The following is a 23,559-nucleotide window of genomic DNA, read 5'->3' as shown; positions in this document are numbered from 1 at the left end:
GCCTAACCCTCCCCTCTCACTCCCCCACCCCCTTACTTCCCTCTCCCCACTTACTTCCCCCATGGTAATGTTGGCTGTTTGCAGTATGGTAGCGCTGCAGAGAGCTTGCTGGGGAGACCATGCATTAAAAAAAAAAGGACTAAAAAATAACTTAAGGTTTTAATAAGAAAAACAAAAACTCCTTTTACACTAAATACATTAACAACCAAACCAGACCCAACCACCAACCCATCCCCCAGGGGAATGGGAGAGCTAGGTGCTGCTCCTTATATACTACACCCAAATGCTGACACACCTTAATCAAATACAACTCAGCAGCACCTGCTACGTTTCACAGCTGTAAAGCTGGGTCTCGTTATCTTGCTCTGGCCCTTGCTCTGGCCCCTTAAAGACATACACATCGGGTGGAACAATGATGAACCTTTACATTTAAAGAAACCATTCAACAGGTAACTCCTTAGACCTTCCCCATTCCACCTCATGCCACCAGTGTAGATCCTCAGGCCACTGCTTCTGGACATCTTCCTCTTCCTCCTACTCCTCTTTCCACCACCCAGACTGACTCTGTATGCTAATCAGCAGCAGCATCCCTGAATTCCCAGGCAGGCTGGTGCTTATGGGTGCCTTCCTCCCCACTGTGCTGCTCCTCCCAATGCCTGAGCCAACTCCTCATGTTATTCAGTGGTGGCAGCCGCATATCACCAAGCTGGTGAGGGAGGAGGGAGGCTAGTCTGTTCTGGTTGTCCATCTAGGCACTCTCATCATGCTGTAGTTCACAGTGATATATGTTAGCAGTCAGGTGAACTACTGCGTGAAGATGGACAATATCTATATTTCATGATTTATTCTGAGAATAAGTAATTTGGAAATAATCTGTATTGTTAACCAGGGGGTTGGGACTGGAGCAATGATGGGAAATGGCAGGAAGGAAAGCTAGGAATGATCCTTTACTTGAAGCTCTGTAGCCCTGGCTTTAAGCCCCACAACAAATGTCTCTCAGCATTTCTGCTGCTTGACAGATAATATTCTGTGGGCTTTTTTTTATTTAAATAAAAATCAATTACAGTGCTTCAATTGTTGCTTGTGGGGGGCGTGCCACGAGGGGATTACCGGTACTTTTTTTGTCCTGCATAGGCTTTTGGTGCTTCTTCCCATGTTTTTTGGGAGTGGGTAGATACAGGAACATAACCAAGGCACATAGACATAGAAAGTGGCCTTAGACTGAGTCAGCATTGTCTAAACTGAGTGGCAGCAGCTTTCCTGAATTTCAGACAGGGGTTTGTCTCCCAGCCCTTCCGAAAGATGCTGGGAATTGAACTCCCCCTCCTGGATCTGGCCTGTGACCCCCAAGGATTTTTGCCTTCCACTGCTGCTGTGTGCAGCTTGGCTCACTTGCAGCTCATGCACAGCTCGCCAGTTTGTGGCACCTTTGTGGTTGGAGTTGAATAGGGTTGCACCTGCCATTCAGACCACAAGAGGGCTCCAAACCACAGCAGCTTGGGAGCCTGCCAGGTTTGTAGGCTCTCTGGGAGAGCCGAGAACTGTCACCACATTCCCTTCCTGTTACACTTTACGTGGTCTCTTTCTTCACCCTATTTTCCTCTCTTAGATCAGAAGATGCCACTTTCCCCCTGTGCATATCACTTGCTCATCACACATTATCCGTGCAGCAGAATGAGTTGGGCGGCAGAGTCCTGGGATTGTATAAAGGACTGCTCCAATTCAGATGGAGGTATCATATTTTTTAATTCTTCCCCATGTAATCAAACCAAACAAACCTCCTTACAAATAGAAATCTAGAACATGGGGATCAGGCTGAGTTAGAATCTTTCTCCTTTATATGCTAATTGTTTACCTACAGAAAAAGTTTTTTTTAAGTGGCAAATAATTATAAAGTGATACCCTCTCCACACATATCTGCAGTCTGAGGTTGTATTGTCCTTACTACCACCTCATTTTGCAGCATGTATCCCAGGCCATGATCCAAATATGAATCAGACCACTGGGCCATCAGAGCTGTTGTGTATATGATTGGCAGATCCTTCCTAAGCACTACTGTTTCCTTAGCATTCTTTTCTCACTAGAAAGCTAGCCTGGCTGTTCGAGGAATTTGAATTTTAACACTTGCTGAATATAGGGATTAGAAGGGTCTTGGCATACAGCCGACTCCCCCCGAAACTCATAACAGTATATTTTGTAAAGTTGTTTGCCTGTTTGCTATGCATTTGGACACCTCTTAAAATATCATAACCAAATTTTGCATGGTGGTTCCTGAGATCAATGAGGTTGTTTTTGTCTGTATTTTGGAGACAGATGACATTTTGTATCAACCTGGTGGACCGGACCTTTCAAAATCCGCACTGATTTTAACCACTGATTTCAAAGTTGCACTGATTTTTTTGGCTTCTTAGATTTCTCAGGCAACCATGGGCATGAGGCTGCTAGTACTTCTAGGGGTCAATCTTGTGTTGCACCCTGTTTTCAGAAGTGGCTAGCCAGATACCTCAGGGAGGCTCAGATGCCAAGGCATGGAGGTAACATAGGAACATAGAAAGCTGCCCTACACCAAGTCAGAACATTGGTCTACCTCTTTCACTGACTGGAAAAGGCCTTCCAGGGACATTTTTCATGAAATGTATGTGCTCTACCAGTGAGCTACAGCTCTCTTCCATGTGAGGTGAGCTATCAGGCAAGAGATGCCATGTAGCCATCATGAACTAGTTGCCATTGATATAAGCTATCCTCTTCCCTCAGTCTGTCTAGTCCCCTAAAATAGAGGCCCTGTGCACTCCACTTATTGTGGTAGTGAGCTCCACAATAAATTAATTTGGCTTTAAAAAGCCCTCTGTGATGCCACAGAGCATGAATACATGTTGCCAACCAGCAAATGGGTATTCAGGGGTACACCATCTCTGGACAGAGAGGCCTTACTTAGTTAACAGCTGCTGATATTCCAGAGCTCTTCCACCCCAGTTAAATTCTTATTATTATTATTATTATTTTAGAAGAGCCAGGACCTTTCAGCACTCTAGTTCTCCTCTCTGCAATCTGGAAGCAGCATCCTGCTTCCCACAGGATCAACCATGTGCTTTTGGGAAGTGAAGATGTGTGGGCATTTGCCCTCTTCTGCTCTTGTCCCCAGTAGTTGGGATCCAGAAGCAGGGTATCTCTGATCCTGGAGGTTGCCTATAGGCAGCAGGACCAATAGCAATTGATAACCTCAATTTCCATGAATTTGTCTAATCTTTTAAAGCCTTTTAAGCCTTCAGCCATCTTCATATCTGGAGGCAGCAAATGCCATCAATTAATTATGCTTTGAGTCTGTCTTGAGCTGTGTAATTTAATTGAAGAACCCCCTCCATAAACCCCAAAAGCAGCCGCCTGTGTTGTACTCCTGATGTTCACTGTTGAAACTGCATTGGGGGTGGGCTGGAATGGAGAGGGTAGCAGTCAGCCTATAGCATGGGTAGGCAAACTAAGGCCCAGGGGCCACATCCAACCCAGTCGCCTTCTAAATCTGGCCCGTGGATGGTCTGGGAATCAGTGTGTTTTTACATGAGTAGAATGTGTCCTCTTATTTAAAATACATGCCTGGGTTATTTGTGGGGCATAGGAATTCGTTCATTCCCCCCCCCCCAATGTAGTCCAGCCCCCCACAAGGTCTGAGGGACAGTGGACCAGCCCCCTGCTGAAAAAGTTTGCTGACCCCAGGCCTATAGGATCTGAACCACATGCCCTTCCCAAAGATGGTGTTTGGGGCTGAAATGCATCAGCAGACATTGAGCTTAGCAATGATTCCCTGCTTGGAGGAGCATGGTTTATTTACCGTTGAATGCAATCACACAGAGACTCAGTTCAGGAAAACACAAAAGCTAAGTTTATTAAAGGAAATGCATGCTTGATAGGAAAGGTTTTTGTGGAGATGAAAGGAATTATGTCTGCCTTTTGCTCTCAGCAGGAGAGAGACATAAAGATGTTTCCTTACCCAAGGTAAGGGTAAAGAAGTGGGAGGATGCAGGAAGTGAGGTCAGCAACCCTGAGAGCATTGGTCTTGCATCTGAGAAAAGGTGACCATGGGTTAGGTCAGAAAGACAGTCTAGGAACGACAGAGGTTCTCCTTTCTCCCTATGTGACTACACAATCCTTCAATACAAGCCAGAGTTGCATTCCAGCACTTCCAGTGACCAATCTGGCTCAAGCATGGCATTGCCCACACGGTAGAAAGATTTCAAATGTTCCCTCCCATCATACCAAGTGTCAAGAACAGGAATTGCCTGTGCTTTGATCTGGTGTTGTTGGGCTTCTGGGTGGGCACCTTCTCACTTGCTCACATTGTATAGCCTCCCCTGGTTGCAACCTTTGACTGTGATGACGACCTACTTGTTTCTCTTCACCTCCTTTGGGCTGCTGTGCCCAAAATCAATTCTGATTTTTACACTGTCTTCCTTAATCTGCACACACACACACACACACACACACACACGGAGAGGGAGAGAGAGAGAGAGAGAGAGAGAGAGAGAGAGAGAGAGAGACAAAATGTTGTAATTTATGTCCATCCAAGCTATGCCTCTAGTGTTTAAAAGTGCAAGCTTCTCCCTCCCTCCCTCCCTCTGACTCTCTCTGCAAATAATTAAATAACATGTAATATCTTTAGTCACCCTGGAGTGAAGCTGACATTTTCCCCTGTAGGACCCCCTGGCAGGGACAGGGAGATGTTAATAGGTCAGCCAACTCTCAAGTAACACACTGCCAGTGTCAGGACTCTCTCGCTGTAGCAACCAGGCTGGCTGACAGCTCAATCTTTCCATGTTAATAGCAGCATCAGATTCATCTGCTGAAGAATCTTTTGTCTCTCTCTCTCTTTTTTTAAACTCATGGGCCAGGGAGGGAATAAATCTGCCATCTGCTGACCTGAGCTGCGTCTGTGCTTTCCCAAGGAAGTGACGTTGCTGGGTCCTCAGTGTCCAGTCGCCTTCTGGAGTTCTCTAACACTGGCAAGACCTCATGTGCTCCTGAAGCTGCTTTTAGTATGAAAGGGGAGGGGAAACCATTCCACAAAACTCTCAAGGATCTGTTTCTGCACCCTAATTATAGCTGCCCCCTGAGTATGTTCATGGCACGAGTGCAGGGTTTTTTATTGGCTCCCCCTGCCCCGAAGCATTGGTCCAACTTTGGTACTGTCTTGTGTACTGGTAGAAGAACAAGACACCCCTGCTTCCACCCCCACCCCCCACTCTGTCAAGGCGTACACACAGGCACACACACCCTGCAAAAGTGCCAAGGGGTACCAGATAACAAGTTAGCGCCCAAATCACTCGGCTGCACTCTAATTGGTTGTGAGACTTTGAGGACATGGTCAGGCCGAGGAGGCACTCTCCTTCCAGGAAGGGGATGGAGAGATGCTTTATCTGGCTGGACAGATCCCTCTTAATTGAGCAGATATTTCACATTTGCAAACAGATGGCTCCTTTGCATCAATTATTTCTTATCTGTGTAACAGGGATGATTTTCTGACAGATAGCAAAGGGGAGGGGGGAGAATGAGGAGAGTGAAAACGCAAAACACAACAGCCTTCCTTCATTCCTCCTCCCTCAGCACAGTATTGCCTTTGTGTCCTCTAATATCTAAAAGTGGAGTCTGTACACCATTGTAGAGGGGCAGGGGTAGATTTCTCCAGTGGGTTCCTGTAAGTTTTTTAAGCAACTCTCTTTGGTAGAGGGGGGTCTTTTGCAGTCTTCAGTCAATGATACTAGGATCCAGCATCATTCCTGGAATGAGTTTTGGAGGCTCTTCACTTAGGGACAAAGGGTGTGTTGTACAGTTCAATATTTAGCTACAATGGGCAGTGTACTCTTTCAGAAGCAGGTCATACTCTGGGTTCTATCCAACTAACGTCTACTCAGAGTAGACTCATTGGATTGTATCCAAGGTTTTTTACACTCAGCGTAGACCCATTGAAGTGGATGGACATGGCTAATTTAGTTTCATCAATTTAAGTGTGTCTACTTTGAGTAGAACTTACATTGGATAAAACCCTCAGTTCCTTCTTCCTTTTCTCATGAGATGTTTTCCATATTGCTAACAATATTTGTTGTACTGTAAAAGGTAAGTGTTTGCTATCTTCCAAACTTGTTCCAATTTGAATGTACTTTTCTTAAAATGTGGGCCAAATGAGGTCTGACTAGTGACCCACTGGGGGCTATCAAAGAAAGTTCAGTTGTATGCAAAAATGTGGTGAGGCTTTATAAATGCTTATTGCAGGAATCATCATACTGAAAGCATCTTTGGCAATATCTGTCCAACTTTATTGGAAAACTTTTAAGCAGCATCACTGTGTATTAAACACGGGATACTCACTCTGCCCTAACCTCAGTGTTGATGTTTTATCTACTTCACAGGGTAGGGGTTGCATCACGTCTGCCCTGTATACCACCTGGCACATTGTTGATGCTAAAAAAGTATTAAACTAGGAAATCAGCTGAAAAGATATTTGTCAACTTTAGCTCAAATGAAGGGGAGGGACAATATCTCAGTGGCTCGTGTGCAGAAGGACTTGGGGTCAAACCCTTGCATCTCCACTTAGCATAGGAACATAGGAAGCAAGCTGCTTTATACTGAAACAGATCACTGGTTCATCTAGCTCAGTGTTGCCTACACTGACTGGCAGTGGCTTTCCAGGGTTCCAGTCTTTCCCAAACCTACCCAGTGATGCCCAGGATTGAACATGGGACCTTCTGCATGCAAAACAAGTGCTCTACTGCTGTGCTATAGTCCATAGCTGTCAACATTTCCTTTTTAAAGGGTAATTACCTTGTTGCGAATAGGATTCCTCGCAAGAAAAGGGAAAAGTTGACAGCTATGCAATAGTCCCTCCCCAAAGAAAAGATCAGGGAGAGGTGATGAGAAAGAGCCTTCTGTGCCTGAGATTCTGAAGAGCTCATAGTTAGGTAGATCATATTAAAATAGACCAGAGGTAGCCAGCGAGGTACTCTCCAGAGATTGTTGGACTCTAACTTACATCAGCCCCAGCACCACAACCAGAATATCTGATGCCAAGCGGGTGACCTTCCGCAGGTGACAGCCAGGCAAGAACCAGCAATAGCAAGTGGCAGTCAGAGGAACTGCTTTCTTTCCTTTTGCTCATGCCTGCCTTCCTCTTGCATTACTTTTCATCAAACACTGCCTTCCCCAGGGTATCCGCTGGCCTACCCTGTTGTATGCAGCCAGAAAACATGATGTCTTCAGATCACAAGCAATTACTGAGTCGGCACTGCATCAAATGCAGCTTAAGCAGGGAGCACTCCTGGGCCACACACCCTTATTTGTACGACTTGATGGCAGAGGAACTGAATGCATTCAAGAGCATTTTTCTGTTTTTCTCAGAAGCCCAGGGAAAATACTAGAAGGGAAATCCTGAGCCTGGGGCTTGCTGGAACAAGTCTGATTAGCTGAGGTGCAAAAATCCACCCTGTGTTTTCCAGCATTCTGGCTTGAGGCAGGAGCAGCAGTGCCCTTGCTCTCTCCACATCCTAGTAAACAGATTGGCAGCCTTCCCAGATAAGGGCACTAGTTAAAAGCCGGTGTGGATTCTTGCCTTGAAGTGAGGCTGAAGCTATGATGGCTGTGCTTTGCCCAGTCTTTTCCAGCAAGGCAGCTGCTGCAGGGACACAGGAAGCTGTATCTGAAGCCCTGCTGGGGGGCGGGCAGGGGACGTGGCAACTCTGCATCCTTCCCCCCAACCCCATGAACAAACAAAGCAGTGAATGCAAAAAGCTAGAAGTTTAAAATGTGTTCCATTTATTGGGGTGGTTAAATGAACCCCCTGATTTAGCAGTTAAGAACTGTGGTCCTTGCTTCACACTGGCCTCTATTGATACAAGTCCTGGGTCTTTAGTTCAAAACAATTACCCTGGCCTGTTTGGCTCTGTTGCTATTACTGCTTTCCTAGGGCACTTTTCTGCTGGGGCTCTTCTTCTTTGCTGTGTCCAAAATGCCTAAGGGCTGCCCACTAGGCCTGTGGGAAACATGGGAGACTTCATGTTTAATTAATCCATGATCAGAGCCTAATATACGTTTAATTGCTTGCTGATTACATATCGCTGAGTGCTGCATCCATTAGCAGGCCAGCAGTGCTAATAACTAATCATCATTCCCAGTACTTCAGTCCCTCTTCATCCAGAGTGTCCCAAGCTCCTCCTCCTTAATTAACCCCCTCCCCTATGGCAGCTCCCCACTGAGTGTTCATTTAGCATAGGAGAGCCATGCTGCTGTTGTAGAGGGGGTGGGTGGTGTTCTAGCATAAATTGTTGCTATGAGAAGAAGGAAAGGAGAATGAGACAAGCTGGGGGCCAGTTGGTTGGCTGTGTCCTATCGCTGAGGGACAATTTGTAAACATGTAAAAAGGGCTCTGCTTCATGGAGAACACCCATCTAGCCCAGAATCCTTGTTTCCCAAAGTGGCCAGTCACATGCCTTTGCGAAACCCATAAGCAGGGCTACTCCTGCTGTTGCTGTCCCTCCCCCAGCTAGCATTCAATGGAATTCTGCCTCCAACTATGGAGCAGAGCCACAGAGGTTAAAGCAATAACCAAAAGACACCCAATAAACCAGCCCCCGCCCCGCTAGACCCTAGCCATTCTGACAGACCTCACTGATGTATCTGACCCCCACTGTTAAAAACTATTTAACCCAGTTGTCATCACCAGATGTTGTGGCAGGGAGCTCCAGGGTTGTTTGCAGACATCCTCTTGAGGGGGTAGAGCTTTTCAGCCTACACAAGTCTGCACTTAGCAAAGAGTTTCTCTTCCCTAGCCTTTAGCAGCACCAAGCTACTCGCATAAGTGTTTATAAAAATGTATCATATTAGGTATAATTGCCTTTAGGTCAAGGACTCCTGGATGGTTAAGTTCAGTCAAAGACGACTATGGGGTTGCGGCGCTCATCTTGCTTTCAGGCCGAGGGAGCCAGTGTTTGTCCACAGACAGCTTTCCGGGTCATCGGGCCAGCATGACTAAACCGCTTCTGGCACAACGGAACACTGTGACAGAAACCAGAGCGCACAGAAACGCCGTTTACCTTCCTGTCACAGCGGTACCTATTTATCTACTTGCACTGGCATGCTTTCGAACTGCTAGGTTGGCAGAAGCTGGGACAGAGCAACGGCAGCTCACTTCGTCACGGGGATTCGAACCACTGACCTTCTGATCAGCAAGCCCAAGAGGCTCAGTGGTTTAGACCACAGTGCCACCCACGTCCTAGTTGCCTTTATGATGAGTGGGCTGTGTGGGAGGGACGGCTTGTAATTGTAGAGGACTAGGTAGGTAGGTGCCCTGGTCCATGGGGTCACAAAGAGTTGGACATGACTCAACAACAACAAGAACAATGTAGGACATATCTCTGTGCCCACAGATATTTGCACATGTCTGTCTGTGGAGCTCAGGCACCCTGGGTCAGGGCTGGAGGGCAGATTTTGCTTTTGCTGCAATAGTATCCTCCCAGGGCAGTATTTAAGTTTCCCCATAAGATGAATGGGAACCACATGGAGAAAATGAAGCTTTCTGTGTTTCCAGGGGCACCATTAGGGGGCTGACTATACCCTTGTTTCCTGTTCCTGGTGACCTTAGCCACTGAGAATGAAGCTTGCAGCTTCATTAGCATAACCCCACCCTTCACGTGCATAACCATATCCCTTCAACTTATTGTTGTATCCAGTTCACAAATGCATACAAAGCAAAATAGCTGTACCACTGCTGGGGATGTGGAGGTGGGATCACATTTTTAAAGCTCTGCTGTGTTTATCTCCCTTTGCCAATAGACCAACATAGCAAGGAAAGGGCATAGTTAGAATCTACCTCTCAGATGTGCAGCTTTTCCCATATGAATGTTTTGGTCTTTTTATCTTAATAGTTCAAAGGCAGCATTCCTCACCTGTAGTTAGAAGTAAAACAGTCCATCTTAACACTTTGGGACTCATCCACTCATATGATGGTAAGGAGAGGTGATAGAATGTATGTATGTATGTATGTATGTGTTGTTGTTGTTTAGTCTGTTTAGTCGGGTCCGACTCTTTGTGACTCCATGGACCAGAGCACGCCAGGCACTCCTGTCTTCCACTGCCTCTCACAGTTTGGTCAAACTCATGCTGGTAGCTTCGAGAACACTGTCCAACCATTTCGTCCTCTGTTGTCCCCTTCTTCCAGTGCCTTCTATCTTTCCCAGCATAAGGGTCCTTTCCAGGGAGTCTTCTCTTCTCATGATGTGGTGAAAGTATTGGAGCCTCAGCTTCACGATCTGTCCTTCCAGTGAGCACTCAGGGCTGATTTCCTTAAGAATGGATAGCTTTGATCTTCTTGCAGTGTGTGTGTGTGTGTGTGTGTGTGTGTGTGTGTGTGTGTGTGTGTGAAATATGTAAAGGGAAATAGACAGTTTCTATGAGGCATTCAGAAACCTCTGTGTTTTCTTAGTTCCTCTCTTATCCTAAGAAATGACTTGCCACACAGAGATGTAGGAAGTTTTTGTGTCTAAGCAGGGATTTGAGCTGCATTTCTCCAACATCTGCACTAAGATTGCCAGACCCTCACATGTTCCAAAGCAGGTCATATTCCCCTTACATTAACCCTTTGGGACATGTTGTACTGAAAAGTGTGCAGTGTGAGTGTGTGTGTGCCCACCTTTTAAAATAGCTTGACTTGGTAGCAACAAGCATGCTACCCACTTTGAACCAGATAACTCATAGCCTGGATCTGTATTAACTCCCTAATTACATATTTACACACCTGGTGTATGTTATGTCGCAAGCATGCATCCACTCCCCTCATGACTTGTGTAATCTTTCCATTGGGATATCACACTTGTTTTTCTGCAAAGCTAGAAGGTCCTCCACTACAGGTTAGCATGCAGTAAGGGGAAGGGGGCTGTTATGTCTTTTGAATGTTCAGTTTCCCTTCACTTCTAGCTAAACACTGGCCAACCTACAATTGACTCATTTCCTTAACAGTTGAAATCTCTCCAAATACTTACCTTAAATAACCTTCCCACACCTCTCTAGCAAGCAAAAACATATATCACTATTTTAAAGGAGCTAAGAAGCCAAAATGGAAGTATGTTAGTTCATCCAGGGTAGGGCAGAGTAAATTCTACACCAATAATAGTTTAATTCTATGACCAATATATAGAAGGTGTGCTAATCTGCATAGGTATGCTTATTTTGCCTAAATCGTTGTTTCTACTCATTAAGGAGATGAGTTGGATAGGTGGTAGCCCATGTTAGAGCAGACACAATGAAATTAAGGTACATGGCTAATTTAGGCCTTATAATTTCAGTGGGTCTACTCTGTGAATAACATAGTAGGATACAGCCTTCCTTATGGCTTCTGAGGCTTTACTAGACACTGCCCCCACACTTTCAAATGTATCTTCACTTTCCTGTCCTCAGGGCTAGACATATGATGTGTGTTTTACTTTTTTTAAATAAAAGTTGATGAAATTCTGATGAAGTTGAATGCTTATATTTAGGGGTGTGGGCAGCTGAGGGACTGATTAGTGGTGGCCTTGTGGAGGTTCCAGACAGAGTTGGGATCATGTTTAACTAACATTTGCTCTATATGTGAAAACTTTCCAGAAAGGAAAGTGGTCAAGATCTCAATCCCAAATTGGAGTATTTTAACACAGGGGTGGGGAACCTTTGGCTCTCCAGATGACATATGAATCCCATCAGGTGATTGATAGGTGGGCAGCCCCCCACCCAGCTGTCAAGCCTGGCCTGCAGAGGTGGGGCAGATCCAGTTTCTTATACTTGATCTAGCTGATCATTGTTGGAGGCAAAGCATTGGGCAAGGTGGAACTGTTGGTTTGGTCCATCAAGTGCAGCTTCTTGCACCACAACAGGTCACCTGGAGCTCTTGCCATTCCTGAAACATCATTCCTTGCATCATTCATTTCCCACAGGCATCTGGATAGCCACAGTGAGAACAGGATGTTCAGCTAGATGGGCCATTGGCCAGATCTAGCAGGCTCTTACATTCTTACAAAACTGTGACAAAGAGCATGGTCTGAAGGCATACAACCCACTAACCTTGCTGAAACTAAGCTGGTCCAGGTCTGGTTGGTGCCTGGATTGGAGGTTGCTTAGGAATCCTATGTATGCCTCCTTTAGCCCCATCAGCAAACAAAGGCAGGATATCAGTGACTAAACACTGCCACTTGCTTTCCAATTAAACTTGGGGCTGTGGCATTTTTCTTCCTCTTTTAAGGATAATCAGTCTCTGGGAATGATTTGTACAAGAGACAAGCAGACTAGATCTTCTTTAACAAGCCCTGGGGAACTAAAGCATCACCTGGGTCCTTCTTGAGCTCTCCTCCTCAGTTCCAGGATGAGGGTGACCTGTGTCCCAAGCCGCTGGTCATGCCCAGGCAGCTGTGTGGAACACTGCCAGTTGGGAGTCAGTAAGTGCTGCCACTCAAAAGGCTTGTGGGATTTGCTGAGCGCCAGTGGTTGGTGTGGGGCATTACCATATGGTCCCCATAAATTAAACCGTTCCAGGAAACAAATGGTAGATTTATACGCCTTTGCTCGTATGTGTGCCTCATTGAACCTAAGAGGTTTGCGACGGAGCTTGCACGCGCCATTCATCTTATTTAGCTGCCCTGGTTTTAGAGGACTAATCCTTAAAAAAAATTGGATCAACATTAAAAAAAAAATCCTTTCTACATGTCAACCCGAGGCCTGTACGCTCATAAATCAGCACGGAGAGGGGAGAGGCAATAGCAGCGTGGAAGAAGGGGGAGTTTACACCCTTTGGGGGACTTCAGACTGTCAAGATTTTTCAGGAGGGATTCAGACACATGCTGCAACTTGAAGTTTGCACATTTTAAGTGGTTTAAAGTGCTGTTTCCCAATAAATTTATTTACATCCCACCTCCCCCCCCCCAGGGAGCTCAAGGTTGCATACCTGTTTAATCCCCACAACAACCCTATTAGGTAGGATAGGCTGAGAGGGAGTAACTGGCTTATGGTCATCCAGTGAGCTTCATGGCTGAGTAGGGATTTGAACCCTAGTCTCTCCCAGGCCGTAGTCCAACACTCTATCTCATATACCTCACAGGCACACACACGCGCGCGCGCGCACACACACACACACACACACACATATATACACACACACACACACACACACACACAGTCATACCTCGGGTTACAGATGCTTCAGGTTGCGCGTTTTCGGGTTAAGGACGCGCTGAAACCTGGAAGTACCGGAACTGGTTACTTCTGGGTAGAGATCATGTTTGCAACTCGAGCATCCACTGTGTATCACACATACACACAGCCTTTTTGCAGTTAGTCAATTGACAGGGAAATGCTTTGAAAGGTGTGGGATGAATGAATGATTAAGATGAAGATGAATTAGCACCATGCAAGCAACTTTGGAAGAATGCTGATTGTCATATAACCACCCTGTAAACAAATCAGAACAAATGCTCATTAAAAACCAGACACAGTCTAACCACCACATAAGCTTTGTGCAAGCAAATAAGAATGAATTCTAAATAAACAGGTCATCTGGAGGTGCCCTTTATTTGTGTGGCTCACATTTCAGGGGCGTATCCCCTGTCCACCCGTCTTGGGTTTCAGATCCTCTGTCCTCTACATGAAAGGCTCATTTGTACATTTGTGGGGGTGTTCTCTCTACTATGCTGTTGTGGTTGGAGCAGTTAATTTTAGAATGTGAGGTGTTGGAACTTAAGAGGGTTTTTTTGGGGGGGGTACACCCTCTGCTGGAAGTCAGAGCACTATGTACTCATAATGACAATAATGATGATGATACTAAAAATAAAAATTTACAGAAGAACTCTGTTGGATAAAGCTAGAGGCCCATGTAGTCTAGTATTCTTTTTCTCAAAGTGGCTAACTTGTGGAAAGCCTGAAATCAGGACTTTCGCACAGCAGTACACATCCTTTTTAAAATTAGTAATATCTAGATTCTGCACCTACAAAAAAGCATGAAAAACATGAAAGAAACAAATTTACACTGGGCGCAAGTTGTGCTAATTAAGTACATGTGCACAATGTACTGTATCTGTTTTGTGTTATTTATTTTCTGCAGTGTTTATTAAGAATTTCTGAATACTATATGTAGTAAATTAATCTGTATAATTTAATGTGCTTCAGACAGATATGAGGCAATGGTAAGAGCAAACTTCGAAGCCTTTCTTTGCAAACATAAAGGCTAGAAAGCTGAAAATGTTACACAGTTGATTTCTTTGCCCAGAACAGTGGTACCTCGGGATAAGTACTTAATTCGTTCTGGAGGTCTGTTCTTAACGTGAAACTGTTCTTAACCTGAGATACCACTTTAGCTAATGGGGCCTCCCGCTGCTGCTGCGCCGCCGGAGCACGATTTATGTTCGTATCCTGAAGCAAAGTTCTTAACCTGAAGCACTATTTCTGGGTTAGCGGAGTCTGTAACCTGAAGTGTATGTAACCTGAAGCGTATGTAACCTGAGGTACCACGGTACAGTGGTACCTCTAGTTATGAACTTAATTCGTTCCGGAAGTCCATTCTTAACCTGAAACTGTTCTCAACTGGAGGCGTGCTTTCACTAATGGGGCCTCTTGCTGCCGCTGCGCCACCGGCACACAATTTCTGTTCTCATCCTGGGGCAAAGTTCTCAACTCAAAGTAACTGTTCCAGGTTAGCAGAGTTTGTAACCTGAAGCATTTGTAACTCGAGGTACTACTGTACTACATGATTCATGCTTGTGCAGAATTGTAGCACACACAGAGCCAATCTTATTGGGTGTGAGGGGGGGCGGAAGTAAAAGGATGTCACTATTTAGACTCAAGCTGACTTTGAAGGAAGGTGGAACAAGGACTGGCTGGAGCAGGTTGCACCTCTTTGTTGCTCTCACTTCAGCCTCGGGTGCAACACCCGCTTTCTTCCATCTGCAAAGCCACACCGGACAGGACTGGGTTGTTTTGCTGACAAGTTGGCTGTGCCCCAAGACCATACTGGCTTCAGACAGTCTAAAGTGGAGTGAGAGTCACAGGACAGGTTGTGCACCTTCAGACATCACTAATCCAGCTTTATTAGTAAACCAACCATAATAATATATTCAGTCAAGAACAGTGCTGTACAGAAGAATTCCACACTGAGAACCAGTTCACATTATTTTTGCTCAGGCCACTCAGACTTTGCCTCTTCCCATTCCAAGCTCAAATGTTGCTTTGGTGTCAAGCTGCCCATTTTTACTATCCCATCACTAGCACAGATTGCAAATTTTGCATGCAGCTGTGCTACCTTATTGTAAAGAAGGTGTTCATAGGCAAGCAGAGAAGCAAGCTCATTTTGCAACGAGCTGCTCAGGGAAGAGTCTCACTGTTTACTGCTTTGGGGTGCTTAGGTTGCTGCTGATGCAGTGCAAATGTTTTGTGCTACAGACAGTACCTCACAATTGGTTGTGCATAAGTTAGTCTGATGGGTTTGGCAGATGCAGATACTGCCTAAGAACATGCAATGTCTTGCACATTTTTAGCTTGTTGGTTAAGATATGTGCTTTGGTTCCTACCCTTTTCCTCAGATCATTCCCTCCCAAGCATTCATCATTTAGCTGAGTCTTCCCCAACCTAGTGCCCTTCAGATGTTTTCAGTTCCAACTGGCACCAGACCATTCATTATCCTGCTCTTAATCTCAGGGTTCTGGGTTCAAGTCCCATATTGGGTAAAAGATTCCTGCATTGCAGGGGGTTGGACTATATGACCCTTGTGGTCCCTTCCAACTCTACAATTCTATGATTCTATTCTGTTATCCATTAGGGAACGCTAACTAGAACTGAAGGAAGTTGCAGTCCAAAACCTCTCAAGGCCACCATGCAGAAGAAGACTGGCCTAGGTCCTGACAGGGAAAACCTGGAGGCCCGTGGACAGCAAACTCCTGCTCATGGTAGAACTGGCTCAGAACCAGTGTGCTGTTCCTTCTCAACTGGCACATGCAAGCTCAAGCAAAAACAAATGGCCCCTCCAGAGTGGTGTTTTTATGTGTGGGTGTATTCTGCAATATGTCATTTATGCAATAATAGTGTGGTGGATTTATACAGGCGTGTCCACATTATCAATCCACTTTGTAAGTTGTTCTGTAGTGTTTCCCCAATGTTGCTGAATTGTTGGTATCTGAAGGGGCACGTTAGACTATATATAGCACAGCAAAAGCGTGGGGGGGGGGAATGAAACACATTTGACTCCTGAATTGGGGAGGCCCATTTGACATCAACATGAAATGGAGCCTTTAGTGTGATCAGCCTAGTCCTGTTGAATGATCTGCTAGTATAGATTCAGCAGGTGCCTTCTGTTTCAACCTTTAAACGCCTGCTGAAAATGTTTTCCTCTTTCCATAATACTTGATAGTCTGTGATTTAATTTTTTTACATGCTTTAATTATAGATTCTTTTAATGATATACAGCAGTATATAAATACTTTCCATAAATAAAGAAAATGTATGTTGTGAAAAGTTACAGGATTTCAGCAGGACGTTGCAGGACTTACACAGCATTGAAAGTGGGATTGCCTGTGACTGCCCCAATACCATTATGAGCACAAATCATGAATGCACCATAGAAAGAATGCCTGGAAGGGCCCTTATTTACCTTCTGTCTTGGAAATCTTGTGTGCTGACCCCCACCAGTCCATGTGTATATGGTAGGACTTGTTTTCAGAGCTGATTTTCTGTACTGCCTGGAAGGGTCCCTCATGTCTTTTCTTCTCCTTTTATTCCAGGCATCTGCTTTTCCTCTAGAGGCACCTGCTCTGAAACTAGTTGCCAGTGAGGCTGCCCAACGCCCATCAGGCCCCGTGGAAAGCACAGCTGTGGGGAACGGAGCTGCTCAGGATTACAGGGCTGGTTTGGATGTGGAGGGTGCAGCTCAAACAGCTACAAGTAAGCACTGCATTCCTTGTTTCAGTTGGGAGTGTGCTTGTTTGTGTGTGTCCAATAAATCCATTCATACATGTGGATAAGTGAGGAGTGGCACAAGGTAGAACTCAATGTCGGGTGTGTGTAGCAATGGGGTTCTGTTCAGATGATCTTCTTATCTATGAGAGTAATGAGATTTCAGCCCACAATAAGTGATGCAAACCTGGCAGCAGTGGGTCTTTGAGTAGTCTTAATACAGGCTAATCTCAAGTTTGAGAGCCAGATAATGTGTTCTTCAGTTTGGCTTTCAATAAGTGTATCTTTCTATCATCTATCTATCTACACACACACACACACACACACACACACACACACACACACACTTTTCCAGCTGACTTTTCAATGTGACCTGAAGCAGAGCTCCAGCTAGCATTCAAGAGCATTCACCAGCAGCCTGCTTTGACAGTGGTTCTCCTAGTGGTAAGGAACACAATACAGTCATACTTCGGGTTACATCCGCTTCAGGTTGCTTCTTTTCAGGTTATGGACCACCAAAACCTGGAAGTACCGGAATGGGTTACTTCGGGGTTTTGGTGGTTGCGCATGCGCAGAAGCGCTGAATTGCAACCCGTGTGTGCGCAGACGCGGGTTGCGAATGCTGTGGGTTGCGAACGTGCATCCTGCACGGATCACATTCGCAACCCAAGTGTCCACTGTAGCTTCTTAGTAAGGCTCTCCTTAAGGGAAATTTTTGAGCTCCTGTGCAATTCCTGCCAGGGCTTTTTTGGGGGGGGGGACTGTTGCATGAAGTTCCAGTTGCTGAGACCAAACCCAGATGTCCCAGTCTGCATGTAAAATATATTTTTCTCTCTTCCTTTCCAAGCAGTGACTTGCTGATAGGTCAAAGGAGGCCACTCCTGAGCCTTTGCTATCCCAAAGCTAGGTCTGGCTGAGTGCCATCTCCAGGGAATTTAACATCCTCCCTGGTCAGGAACTGCAGCATTCCTAGAGGAGGCGTTTCTTTCACTCTCTCTTACACACAGACACATGCTTTGCACCCCACCTTCCGGGCCTGTTCTATGCTGAGAGTGTAGAGCTCCTGCTTGGATGAGGCATTGGCTTCCTCCTCCACCTGCTGTTATGAAAAATTGCAGGAGGAAGAAGCTAGCCCTCAAGGAACACAGGAAGTTGCCTTATGCTGAACCAGGCCATTGATTCTTCTAACTCAGTATTGTCTACTACACTGACTGGCAGAGTTTCAGATGGGGGACATTTGCAGCCCAGCCTGGAGTTGCTGCTGGGGATTAAACTTGGGACCTTCTGCATGCAAATCAAATGCTCTACTGAGCTATGGCCCTTCCCAAAATGGCTTGGGCAGCCCTCCAGTTCAGCAAGCTGTGGAGTATTGGTGTCAGTGCGGCAGGGAGTCTGGGAAGTGAGTGACTGTGAGGCAGTCCTGATTGGCCACAGCTGAGGCCTCTGACCTTTGGAAAGAGCACGGGGAGAGCGGGGCCATGTGTTCACACAATACAATTGCTGTAATTTAGCAAAGGATTTATTAGCTCCCTGCTGCACTTCCTATAAGGGAACGCCATACAGAGGTCTAGGAAAAGCTTGTAGAGTTCCTTCTGCTTCCTTCTAGAGCCACCTGGTGGTGTCTTTCCAGAATAAGGGGTCAGGGAGGGTCTTTGGTAATTTGTGAGCTATTTACTGCCAGCCAGCTGGGAGCAGGAGCTGTGGCCTGGAACGGGCCATGTGAAGTTGCCTGTGTTAATTACCAGAGTCGCTTGGCAGACACACTGAGTAATGGCATGTTAGATGCCTGCTGTATTTCGTGCACCGACTCCTCAAGGCAAGGCCTTTGTGTTCCTGGTCAGGATCTTGGCTGGCACTCAAGGAGGGAGGAGATCTCAAAGCCCTGCCAATTGCAGGCGGGTGAGACAAGGTTAAGCACGGAGGTTGGCTGTGCCATGGGAGGTCTGCAACCCCCTCCTTTCTCTAGCAACTCACATGGCTCATCCTGACACATATTCCTCCAGAGAAGGAATGCAAGTGTGATGTGGGAGCTTATTGCCCTGTGCAGAAAGGGAGGTGTTAAGTTCTACTCAACCAACTGATTGAAAGCAATGGACTTAAGCTACTCATGCTCATTAATTTCAATAAGTCTACTCTACTCTTGCTAGAACTAACATTGGCTACAACTCAAAATGTTTAGTACTGTATGAACATATGAAGTTTGGAGTGACAGTTTTATTTGGGAGTGTTAATAACTTACAAACTATGTGCTGTATTTCTTGTGCATATGTGTATGATAAACACACTGGGTCTAGTGTGCATAAGGACTGCGCACATGGATGCATTTTCTATATAAAACATACTGTTCACAATTGGTTCATATATTTATAGTGGTACCTTGGGTTATGAACTTAATTCATTCTGAGGTCCGTTCTTAACCTCAGGCGCTACCACCGCACCACCAGTGCACAATTTCTGTTCTCATCCTGGGGCAAGGTTCTCAATCCAAGGTACTACTTCCGGGTTAGCGAAGTTTGTAACCTGAAGTGTTTGTAACCTGAGGTACCACTGTATACTAATACCACAAATGCATTCAACTCAGAAAATTAAGGGGGAGAAATTATAGACATAAACTTGCTCTAGATTAGTGAAGGTGGAAAGATAAAAGTCTGCTTTTGTACCATGTGAGAATTGCCGATAAGCACATTTGTTCCTTTCAATTTCACATATTAAACACACACAAACAAAAAATGGCAAGGGAGGGTGCTTGCAGAGTGTGCAGTCAGAACTGGGTGGTCTAGTTCAAGCAAGGATAGGAAGAGAGAGCGAGAAAGCCACTGGGAAGCACATCCTGGCAGCAGTGCAGAGCTGGGAGTTCAACAAGTGTCCTGAGGAAAGTTTATTAGAGCGTAACAACGTAAGAAGAGCCAGGAGGCTGAATCAGGCTAATAGACCATCTTGCCCAGCATCCTGTTCTCACAGTGGCTAGTCAGGTGCCTATGGGATGCCTACAAGCAGGACTTTTTACAGAAACTTTATCTTCAGGTGCCAGGCCTTTGGCTAATTAAACAGTCTATGGCCTTTTAAACTGGGGGTGGGGTATTGTTTTTGTTTCTTACTATGTCATGTATTTTTGTGTTTTTATTGTAAACTGCCCTGTGATCTGTGCCATCTGATGAAGGGTGGTATAGAAATTTAATACAAATAAATAAAAGTGTGTATTCAGAGGCATGCTATCTCCAAAAGTGGAGATAGAACATAGCCACTGATTCTGCTGTGCTTGTCCTCTGACATTCCCCACCTCCTTCCCTTCTGGTTTTTAATCATTACTGCAAAAAGAGAACATTATCTATATACACTGAAAATATGAGACATTATTAATACCATGGAAAACACCCATTACCTGTTTAAAAAGCACACCATTATTTCCTTGGATTCCCCCTGAACTGATAGCAGGGAACAAACCTCTTGTCCATTTTGTGGGCCAAGAATGTAACAATTGTTTTAAGGTAAAGGTAAAGGGACCCCTGACCATTAGGTCCAGTCGTGGCCGACTCTGGGGTTGCGGCGCTCATCTCACTTTATTGGCTGAGGGTGCCGGCATACAGCTTCCGGGTCATGTGGCCAGCATGACTAAGCGGCTTCTGGCAAACCAGAGCAGCGCACAGAAACGCCGTTTACCTTCCCGCTGGAGTGGTACCTATTTATCTACTTGCACTTTGACATGCTTTCAAACTGCTAGGTTGGCAGGAGCAGGGACCAAGCAATTGGAGCTCACTCCGTCGCGGGGATTCGAACCACTGACCTTCTGATTGGCAAGTCCTAGGCTCAGTGGTTTAACCCACAGCACCACCCACGTCCCTAAAACAATTGTTTTAGTACCTGTTTAATTAGATTATTTGGGAGAGAGGGAGAAAAAGAATCTATATTCCCAGGAGGGTAGCCTTCTTAGTCTGTTGTAGCAAAAACAACAAAGAGCCTTGTGACATCTTAAAGGTATAATCTGTGAATAAATGGAAGTTTCATCCTGAAGCATATTATGTCCATTTTCCCAAGCCTAAATCATACTGTTGCTTGATAGGGCGGGGGCTGAGATTGATCAAGCTTCCTCCAGTGCACAGCTTGGCATCTGTGATGGTTATGACTATGTTCTACCTGTACTGCTGGAAGGCATCATGCCTCTGAATACCACTTGCTGGGAATCACAAGTGGGAAGTGCTGTTGCACTCATGTATGGGCATCTTGCTGGCCACTGTGAGTACAGGGTGCTGGACTAGATGGGCCATTGGCCTAATCCAGCAGCCAGGCTCTTCCTATGCCCTTATGAAACATCTCCTGGTGAGCTTGGGTGACTGGTTTTGTTCCCCAAGTGCAACTCTGCAAGAGTTAGAGAGGGCACTAGATAGTCTGAAAGGGTTTTGTGTCAAGATGCTGCAGAATGTTCCTGCATTATTTGCCTGCTCCTCATGGGGATCCCCTCTTACCTTGGAGGCACAAAAACATCAGTTACAGGCGGCCATGTGGTTTTCTGTTTCTCCAGCAGGTGGCTGGTCAGCGGACTGAGTAAATCATCATGCAAAGCTTTCCAGAGCAGCCATGCCCCCCTCCCCCTTCCCCAGGTCTGCTTATCTCTGTAGGCTCAGCAGCAAGGGGAAGGCCCCTGCCATTTTGGCCTTTTGTGCTTCCTCAAGTCCTGGGATCAGGCATTTGTTTAAATGTCGAAAACCTCTTCCAAGTAGCACTCAAGGCAAATTACAACGATTCAGAATACAGCATAAAAAGCACAGAAATTGTTAAAGGCTCCAAGACGTCTTTACCGCCCAAATGAGCTGCATGGCCCTTGCATGGTGGACTTTCTTGGATTGTTTGGGGGTCACTGACTAAAATCTTTACTGGCTGAAATTCAGCCTGCCTCCTCTCAGCCTGCAGCAGTTCCAAACCCCATTTGGCCAGCTGTATCCAGAATACTCCTTTCCCCCACCCCATGTAAGTCACAGGGGCCTATCTTTAGGCAGGCAGAGTTAGTGGTGGGACATCTACTATGATTGGTGCCCTCCATCTGATTGAGGCTACTATCAGCCCCAGGTTGCCAAAGGCTGATGGAGAATTTAATCTCTCAGGTCTCTCTCCTATTTGTTCTCCACATCCTCGGCCTTCAACCTCCTACTTCCTTGCGGGGTAGAGAAATGGTGCTAGGCCACATCTCTTAAAAATGCTAATTAAATGAGGAAGAAGAAAAAGGAGGACATGTTCCGGAGCATGTGCAGAGTTTATTCTCCTCAACCTTCAGTATCCACAAGTCTCCCTCCTGCTCCCACCTGGGGATCGAATACCAGTTTTAATCCCAGCGCCCCCCTCACTCGTCTGTCTTGGGAGCAAGTCCCGCTGGTGGGGTTGCTTCCAAGTTGGCCATGCCCAGGATTGGGTTGGAAAGCTACACTGCTGCGCAGGTTGACTTGGGAACAAGTCTCCCGCTGACATTCGTTGGGGCTTTACTTCGGAGTAAACACGCCCAGGACTTTTTGGGGGGGGGCGGGGGTGAGAGGATCCCTCCTGGCGGGTGGGAGCCACCGTGGGCGCCGAAGCCCCTCCTCCCCAGAGGCAAGATCGCTCTTCCCCCCGCTCCGCACGTGCTCCCCCGGCGGCCTTTTCCGGGAGGGGGCTCGGCCAGCGGAGTTGCCGTCGCCCGGTTGGAGCCGGTGAGTCACTCGGTGGCTGCAGCTCCTGGAACAGGAGTAGCCCAGCTGGGCTGGGCCGAGCGGAGCCGCGGGCGGGGAAAGAGAAGCACCAGAAGCAGGAAGTGAGGCGGGGAGAAAGAGACACACACACGCACACACGGAGCCCGAGCAAGCGAGCGGCTGAGCCCGGCGCTCCTCTGCCGAGAAGTTGCCTCCCCCGCCCCCCCGCCGGGCCCGGGGAAAAAAGTTTCCCTGGCCGGCCGCCTCGCCTCCGGCGGCTGGATGACCGCAGTGCCTCGCGAGGGTCTCGCCGCCGCCGCTTCTGCTGATCCTGTCGTCCCCCGCCGGCTGTCCCCATGGAGGACAGGAGCCCCCGCTGGAGCGGCCGCCCGCCCATCATCGGTGAGTGCCGCGCTTCTCCGTCTCCTTCCTGCGCCCATCACCGCGGAGTTGGGGCGGGGGAGGCGCGCGAGGAGGAGGCTCCTGCTGCTGGCCGCCGCCGCCGCCGCCACGGCTTCCTCCCTCCGCGGGAAGTTCAGCTTGTTGCTGGCTGTCTGGACTGCTGTGGATTTCGGACAGGGGGGTGGGTGGAGGAAACTTGTAATAGGAAGGGGGCGGGGGCTCAAGTCCCCGCGTGTGTGGTTGGCTGACTTCTCTCCCTGCCGAAAGAAGGAGCTCTGTACATGCTCAGAGAGGTGAACTATTTTAGAACCATATCTGTGTAATAATGGCAAATAGGAGTCATAGTTGTTGTTGTTGTTGTTTTAAAGGGAAAAGGTTTGTGGAGTGGTATTATTGGTTGATAGTAGCCCTGATTTTTAAGTTGAAAACCTTTGTTTGGACCAAGCCCTTGGGCTGAAATCTCCCACTTTAACCTGGATGCACTTTTTGTTGATACCAAAAGTGTGAGGGTTGGTTGAGGTTTCTCAGGGGTGACAGGAGCACACTCTACAAGTGTTCT

At 46.6% G+C, this 23,559-nt stretch overlaps 1 protein-coding gene across 4 annotated transcripts in view; it reads left to right on the top strand.

Annotated features, from left to right (window-relative positions):
- Positions 1 to 23,559, top strand: part of GSE1 (Gse1 coiled-coil protein) — a 428,548-nt gene that overhangs the window by 150,709 nt on the left and 254,280 nt on the right. For 3 of the 4 annotated variants that reach the window (XM_083626201.1, XM_083626197.1, XM_083626194.1), the window contains exon 2: positions 16,770 to 16,929. Coding sequence is in view for 3 of the 4 variants with exons in the window: in XM_083626197.1 (XP_083482323.1) it covers positions 16,770 to 16,929 (160 nt within the window). In the remaining variant the exon portion in view is untranslated. Of the gene's footprint in view, positions 1 to 16,769; positions 16,930 to 22,540; positions 23,001 to 23,559 lie in introns of those variants that run through there. The other variant, XM_083626198.1, reaches the window with a different exon arrangement.

This window comes from Podarcis filfolensis, assembly GCF_964270895.1.
Source record: "Podarcis filfolensis genome assembly, chromosome: 8".
NCBI classification, from domain to species: Eukaryota; Metazoa; Chordata; class Lepidosauria; order Squamata; family Lacertidae; genus Podarcis; species Podarcis filfolensis.
The sequence above is the reverse complement of the archived record's forward strand: the minus strand, read 5'-3'. Positions and strand labels throughout refer to the sequence as shown.